Below are 8483 nucleotides of genomic sequence, written 5' to 3' on the forward strand. Positions count from 1 at the left end.
GAAACTATTGTAAAAATATTGTGAACATAGCACTTCTCATTTAAATATATTTCACCCATGTTTAATACATTTTTTTCCCTAAAAACTAGCACATATTAATCACCATATATTAAGACGACTGAAAAAGTTAGTTATGGTTTTAAAAAATGTCAAAAATACCCATAATCTAATTAGATAATTTTTATTCTTAAAAAAATAAAAAATATGGTTAAAATTTTAATTTAACAAAATTCAAAAACAAAAAAAAAATACTAGAGAAAATTTTTTCCTAAGAATTATCACACTTCCCCTCAAAAAAAAAAAAAAAAAAAAGGAATTATCACACTTTTTATTTAAATATATCTCACACAAGTTTAATACATTTTCCCCCCTAAAAACTAGTATAATAAATTCAGATTTTGTGAAACTAATGAGGCATTATGAAATGCATATATATATATATATATATATATATATATATATATATATATATATATATATATATATATATATATATATATATATATATATATATTATATAAGTAATAACTTATTAAAAGAGTGCAATAAATATGTTTGTTTGAAAAATGCATAAGATGATTTATTCTTTTTTTCCATATATTATTTTTGTCAATATCATGGAACAAAATTTTTATGTTTTTCTTCAAACTTATGTGGATTTGAATTTTTCATTTATTTTTTTGCAAAATTTGTCATTATTTAATATACATATATTTTTGTTTTTTGTTTTTTTTTTGGGTTACTTTATCCCTTTTTTTTTTATGTTATCTAAATTAGATTTTTTTAATTAAGTTTACGTTAATGTTAATACATATTGGCTATCGTTTGATACTTTATCCACACACCAAAAAAAAATTAACATTTAAATTAGGCTAAAAGTAAAATTGTTACTTTATAAAAAAAATTGATACAATACTTATTGTTACTTTATCCAAATAAGTCAATAAGAACAAATAGAATTAGAGTCTTACTTAAACTTGTTTATTAAATGGATAAGATGAAGATTTTAAATTGTAATCAAATTAAAAAAATTTATCAACTTGGAAATTATAGGAGAAGAAAAATTATATATATTTTTTTAAAATCTAAAAATCTTTAAAAATTCTACAATTAAAGATGCATTAGAACGTGTAGTGTAGTAATTAAACAAAATTTGTTGTTTTTTTATAATACACTAAACATAAAAATAAGGATTAGATGAAGAATTTGGATTGTATTCAAATTAAGATTAAATAAGGATTAGATGGATTATATAAAGAATTTGGATTGTAATCAAATTATGATTTTATCAACTTAGAGATTATAGGAGAAGAAAAATTATATATGTTTTAAATACAAAAATCTAAAAAAAAAATATATTGCAATTTGGTGAAGCCACATGACACAACCACTACGTCTACGTCCAACTTTTATTACATAGTATATGATTTTGTCTTCAATTTTAGCCCTTGATTTTTTAAGCTATCTATCTTCATAGTGCTTAGAAATGAATTGAGAATTTGGAAAATTTGTGTGTTTATTGTGTTTTCTTGCTTGTTTTTTCATTTCTTGTAGGACTAAAGGTTTTTTTTTATTAATACTAACTTACTAAGCAAACCTCTAGTACAACACATAAGCTGCAGCAAAGTTGTGCCTTAGCCCCCAAATTAGGTATTTCAGTCTCACTCTCTCTCATTTGAGCAACAAGTAGGCTAAGAGTTCTATCATCTCACTTTTTCAATTCCTTTGTACTATCCAAAATAGAGAACTTTCTGCCTCTATCTTTCTCTCTTTCTCTATTTCAATAATGACCCATGTGCATTGTGTAGTATGTTAGTCCATTGAAAGATATTTTCTCTACAATAAAAAATAAAATAAAAAATCTAGTGGATCAAATAGGTCCAAAATTACAATTTGGATACAAATTTTCACCCACGTTTTCTCGACTATTATAAGCATGACTTTTGTAAAGTTACACTAAGTGTAACTTGAACCCATTTCAACTAGTAAAGTCTTTGAGTATCAGTCGGTCGCCTTGTAGCCAGTGTCTAGCTCAGGTTCGAAGATTGACTAAAAGACCGTTGAATAAGAAATTAGGAGTTTTCCTACACTAAAAACTAATTGGTGTCTTGATCTGATGATAAATAGCACAATTATAAGTAGATGTCATAAGTTAAAAGTCTAAAATAACAAAAAAAAATTTATAAAAAAAAAAACTTGCACCCATCTTTATATATATATATATATATATATATATAGAGAGAGAGAGAGAGAGAGAGAGAGAGAGAGAGAGAGAGAGAGAGAGAGAGAGAGAGAGAGAGGGAGGCATGGATCATCACCTTTATTTCATACGTGGATCATATAATTACCAAAGATGGTGTCAAAGTAATTAACCCTATTAAGTTAATGAGTTTGGAAATGTGTAAGAGCATTCGACTGGTGGAGGCAAATTGCTAAAATGCTAAATTTATCAACCAAATATAACAAAATGCTCCTGCATCAATGGAGGAAAAGCCAACATTTTTTGTTGTTAAGTTACAGTGTACAACCATCTTTGCATGTGCACTATATGTAGCTCAGATGTTAAACAAAAAAAAACAATATTACATTAGGTCCTCCACTGTAGCTCAGATAATTAAAATTTTTTTTCTCTTCCTTTCTTATTTTCTCGTCACACGCCTCCTCTCTCTTCTCATCCTCCATTGTAGCTCAGACTTTTTGTTTATATTATCTTATTGTATTGAATGCTAAAATAAAACCACTGATGTTTAATATTTTGTAAAGTGGGGTGGTAAAATAGATAAAAATATTATTTTGTGGTGTCAAATTACTAAATTTTTACCACCACCAATATTGATGCTCGTAATTTTGGATTGTGAAACCCTTTTTACATTGTGGTGGGATCATAAGAGCATTCCCATCAAAGCTTCTAAAAAGTTATCATTTACCAACTCAAAAATCAATTTTATAACATATAACACATCACTTTACAATATCTCTTACATCTAAACTTCTATTTTTTTTAACACTTCATTTAAATATTCTTTCTTTATTATTTTTTATTCATTTTGTACTCTTCCTCTCTCTCCTCTGTCTCTCTCTTTCTCAACCCAACTATTCTCAGCACCGCCGGCCTCCACATCCACTCCCCCATACCACATCCACCTACCATCACCGCCACCAGCCACCAGCCAGATCCACCGCAACCACAAACAACAGCAGAGAAAAAAAAAACTCCACATCCACATCCACCGTCGAACAAAAAAAAAATTAACAACAATTGGACCAAATCAACATCAACATCCACCCACCACACCCTTCACATCCACATCCACATCCAATCAACAGCAGGAAAAAAAAATCAAAATCAAAATCAAAATCAAAATCAATTGGACCAAATTATGGATCTTCTAGAGAAGACCAAGGAACACGAGTGACCCAGGAACACGATCCGCATCGGTGACCCACAAACATGATCCACTACCACAAGCCGACCCAACAGCAATCAGACCGTTGGTGACCCAGGAACACGACTCACGACCGTCGGTGACCCAAAATCAAAATCAAAATCACTACCCACGACCCAGTAACACCGCACCGTGACCATCAGACCACAACGGACCATCAAACCATCAAACCAAAGGCGACGCTACGTGCAAGTCAGGGTGTTCCTAGGAACACCCTGACCCAAAAAAAAACTTGAAAATTTTTTTTTTAATTTTTTATATTTTCTCTATAGTAGGAACACCCTTAATCACAGAATTAGGAACACCCTCAAATTAAAATAATAAAAAAAATTATATGTTCTACTTTCAAGCCAAAAAAAAAAAGCCCAAAAAAAATTTTGAACTAAAATCTAAAAAAACAAAAATTGTAACAGAGCCAAGCCCATTGCAAGCCCACGGTAAGCCCAACAGATTATAGAGGTAGGTGTAGCAAACCCACGGATTCTCCACAAAAAAACAAAAAAAAACAAAACAAAACAAAACAAAGCAACGCCTCAGTCAGTCAGTCCCTAAAGGTCTAAATCAGAAATCACTAAAGGCATTATCAAAAAAAAAAAAAAAAAACCACTAAAGGCCTAAAGCAAACCTAAACTCAGTCCCTCAGTCAAAGCAACGCCGCTAGAGCTTAAGCCAACAGATGGAGATCGGATCAGTCATAGCTCGCTCGTTGGAGATCGGATCATCACAGCTCGCTCGTTAGATCAGATCGGATCAGTCCAGATTGCCGTTGTCGCTCGCTCGCCCCTCCGCGTCATCGCCGCTCGTTCGCCCCTCCGGCCTCTGCGTCGTCATCGTCACAGCTCGCTCACTCGCCCCTCCGCGGTGTCGTCGTCGCTCGTCGCTAACCCTCATCAGACTATCGGAGGACGGAGATCAACAGATCACTCGTCGCGGCGTCGCCTCGTCATTGCCTCATCCTTCAGGCCTTCCTGCTCGGCTACTCCGGTGCTCCCTCCCTCAAGGTACTTCTCTCTCTTTTTCTCTCTGACTCTCTGTCTCTCACTCTCTCTCTCTCTCTCTTTATTCTTTATCTTTAATAAGACTAACTCTCTCTCTTTACTCTTTTGATTCTTGAACTGTGAGTTTGTCTGTGATTGGCTCATTTTGGCCGAACTTTATCTTTAAGTCTTTAACTTTATTAATTTTTTGTCTGTTTTTGACTTTTTGAATTTGGCTTTTATCAGTTTATCTTATTCGTTGGTGTTGATGTTGGTGTTGGTGTTGGTGTGTGTAGTGTGTTGGTGTTGGTCTCTATATTAATTATCTTTTAGAGTAACGTGTGATTGTGAAATTTTCTGTTTGGCAGGGGCATCAAGCATGAGGCGTGCTTGTGTTGTGTGTTGAGTGGGGTGGGGTAGATGGGCACATGGGGGGGCCGGGCTGCACATTACACTACTTTAGTGCTTTAATTACTGTGCTGCCCATGGGATGTGTAATGTGCACATTAGTGGCTCCTTTAGTGTAAACAATATAACAAATTAAAGCAATATAATTAATGACAAATAAATTAAAGCAATATCGTTTATTGTTAGGCTAAACAACAATAATTAAAGCAACATAATTAACCAATACATTATAAAAGAAAAACAAATTAAATTATGTTAAGATAAACAATAATTAATAATTTTATAATTAATGAAACAACAATATAACAAATTATAGTTTATAAAAGACAAACAAATTAATGAAACAACTAAACAACAATAATTAATAATTTTATTAATATTTCAAATGAACTTATAGTTTATTGTTTATTCTTTTGCTAGAATTATGGACAAATATTTGATAAGAAAACCGCGTACCCAAGATTCATCTCCTATGCAAGATTCATCTCCTGTGCAAGATTCATCTTCATCTTCTAAGCGAATTCGTGTTGACTTTAACTTAGAAAATCTTCCTTTAGATCCTAGTCTACGACAAAAGATATCATATTATCATCGTAATAATCATGATGAAATAAGAAGACATTATTTAACAAAAGGCCCTTGTCAACTTGTTCATGAGTTCCTTGTATCAAATTTTTCTAGAAAGCCCCGTCGATTTAGATCCGACTGGTATGTAGGTAGAAAATGGTTCGAATATAGTATAGACAAGGATGCAGCATTTTGTTTTTATTTCTACCTATTTGGGCAAGATGTTGGTAAGCAAGGAGGAGGTGAGACTTTTGTAACGAAGGGATTCAAACTTTGGAATCAGCTTGTGAAGTTAGATTCCCATGTTGGAGAAGTTAATAGTGCTCATAACCAAGCTGTCAAGAAGGGTGAAGATCTACTGAAGGAAAAGCAACACATTCAAAATGTTTTTGTTAAGCAATCAAATCAAGAAAATTTTGAATATCAGGTTCAATTAAATGCAATAATTGATTGCATAAGATTCCTTTTATGTCGAGGATTAGCTTTTCGTGGTCACGATGAATCTCAAGGTTCAAGTGATAAAGGAAATTTCCTTCAGCTTCTACAATTTTTGGGGGATCACAATAAATCTATCAAAGAAGTGTTGCAAAATGCTTCGAAAAATTGCAAGCTTACCCACTCTGATATTCAAAAAGACATTATGAATGCAATTGCACGTGAAACATCCAAAGTCATCATCAAGGATCTTGACAATGGGTTCTTTTTAATATTAGTTGATGAGTCACGTGATATCTCAGTGAAAGAACAAATGACTCTTGTTCTTCGTTATGTGAACAAAAAAGGAATTATTATAAAGCGGTTCCTTGGTATTGTACATGTAGCAAGTACCACCGCTTTGTCACTCAAATATGCTATTGAATGTCTACTTTGTGAACATAATTTGAGTTAATCAAACCTACATGGGCCAGGTTATGACGGGGCTAGTAATATGCAAGGTGATATCAATGGTCTCAAAACTTTAATTTTGAAAGAGAATAAGTCAGCATTTTATGTCCATTTTTTTGTTCATCAACTTCAATTGACACTTGTTGCCGTTGCTAAAAATCACATTATCATTGCTGAATTTTTTTATGTGATTAGTAATTTAGTAACTATTGTTGGAGGCTCTTGTAAGAGACGAGATGCTCTTCGAGATGCACAATTTGCCAAAATTAAAGAAGATTTAGAGAATGATGTACGTAGAAGTGGGCAATGTTTAAATCAAGAGACAAATCTTAAACGCCTTGATGATACACGTTGGGGATCATATTATTGGACTATTCTCAACTTGATTTTGATGTTCTCTGCTGTTATTGATATACTTGAGGTTATTGAAGAAGATGGCCTCTCCGACCAAAAAGTTGAAGCTCGATCTATTATGAGGCCAATTCTATCTTTTGAATTTGTCTTTGCTCTACACTTGATGAAAAAAATTTTAGAGATCACAAATGAGTTGTCAATAGCATTGCAAAAAAAAAAAATCAGGATATAGTAAATGTTATGGATCTTGTTAAAGTGTCTAAGCAACGATTGCAAGTGATGAGAGATGATGAATGAGAATCTTTATTGACTGAAGTGTCTTCATTTTGTACTACACATGATATTTCTATTTTGAACATGGATGAAATATTTATAGTTAGTGGGAGGCCACAACGCAACACTCAACAAAATACAAATTTACATCATTATCATGTTGAGCTATTCTACACAGTCATAGATATGCAACTTCAAGAGCTCAACAACCGTTTTTCTGAGGCGAATACCGATTTGCTACTTTGTATGGCTTGCTTGAATCCAAGTAATTCATTTGTGGCTTTCGATAAGGAAAAGTTGATACGTCTAGCTAAGTTCTATCCCTTTGATTTTCTTGGGACAAATATTTTGGCACTTGACTCTCAACTTCAGAATTACATTTTTGATATGCGCAGCAATGACTTCTTTTTAGAGCTTCAAGGAGTTAGGGAACTTGCTGAAAAGTTAGTGAACACAAGGAAGCATGAGACGTATCCATTAGTCTATTTGCTTGTGAAGTTAACTTTGACCCTTCCAGTTGCTACTGCAACAGTAGAAAGAAGTTTTTTAGCAATGAAATATATAAAGAACGAACTGCGCAATTGAATGGGAGATCAGTGGATGAATGATTGCTTGGTTGTGTATATTGAAAAAGATGTAGCTTGTAGTATTGCTAATGAGACTATCATGCAACGATTTCAAAATATGAAAACTCGTAGAAAGCAATAATAAACTTTATGTATTTGCGTGTTTTTTGATTGTTGTTATTGTCAATATATAAAATTTTCTTTTTATTAGATTGTGTAATTTATGCTTGTTGAGGAATACCCTGAAAAAATTTCCTGGAGTCGCCACTGCATCAGACCATAGAACCCATGACCATCAGACCACCATCGCCGGATCACATCCATAGAGAGGAAAGAGAAGAGAGAAGTGAGAAAAGAGAGGCGTTGTGAGAATAAAAAAGTTTTTTATTTTTTACAATCTAGCTACAGTGAGTTGTTATTGATAATTTTTTAATAATTTTTTTAATAATTATGAGAAAGAGAAAAAAAATTTAAATTTTTTTTATATTTCTCATAAAAGTGATATAAAAACTTTTCTAAAATGATTCATTGGCAAATACCTTAAGAGCATCAGATAATCGGACTCTAAATATTATGGAAGCTACTATTTATTCTCTTTGTTGTCCAATTGAAAAAAAAAAAAAAACCTCCTCAGCAAATTTCTCTTATGTGATTCCAATTTGTTGACCAAAAAGATATCAAGACTCTCAAAGGAAGAAAGCATAATCATTGCTACCTACCCCTCATCATGTTGAAATTGTGTGCATATTGTCTACATTTTTGGACTACTTGTGTTCTAGAGCATGTAACAGCTACTCATTGATAAGAGTGAGATTTGTGTCCAGTGGTCAGTTCCACTGGATACATTAGGATACAGACACGTGTCCAAAATTGAACAAGTGTCCGCATCTCAACATGTCCAGTGAAATTGGCCACTGGACACAAGCCCCACCCCATTGATAAAGGGTCCTAATTATGCTCCTGAATACTCGTGGGATGCTTTTATTTTTTATTTGTTTTCTTTCTAC

General features: G+C 32.8%; 1 protein-coding gene across 1 annotated transcript; it reads left to right on the top strand.

The window, feature by feature from the left end:
* The first annotated feature begins 6038 nt into the window (after positions 1-6038).
* On the top strand, positions 6039-7495 carry LOC142644398 (uncharacterized). Its single transcript, XM_075819024.1, has 3 exons — positions 6039-6204; positions 6487-6720; positions 7014-7495. Exons 1-3 carry the CDS (start codon positions 6039-6041, stop codon positions 7493-7495), a joined length of 882 nt encoding a protein of 293 aa, XP_075675139.1.
* The last annotated feature ends 988 nt before the right edge of the window (positions 7496-8483 follow it).

This window comes from Castanea sativa, chromosome 7, assembly GCF_040712315.1.
Source record: "Castanea sativa cultivar Marrone di Chiusa Pesio chromosome 7, ASM4071231v1".
Classification (NCBI taxonomy): domain Eukaryota; kingdom Viridiplantae; phylum Streptophyta; class Magnoliopsida; order Fagales; family Fagaceae; genus Castanea; species Castanea sativa.

Excerpts from the sequence above, each read along its gene's own strand:
- LOC142644398 (XM_075819024.1), top strand. The coding sequence starts at position 6,039 with ATGAATGCAATTGCACGTGAAACATCCAAAGTCATCATCAAGGATCTT. Across the intron at positions 6,205-6,486 it reads TATTATAAAGCGGTTCCTTG|TAACTATTGTTGGAGGCTCT; the intron begins GTATTGTACATG and ends TTAGTAATTTAG. Across the intron at positions 6,721-7,013 it reads TGAGGTTATTGAAGAAGATG|TTAGTGGGAGGCCACAACGC; the intron begins GCCTCTCCGACC and ends AAATATTTATAG.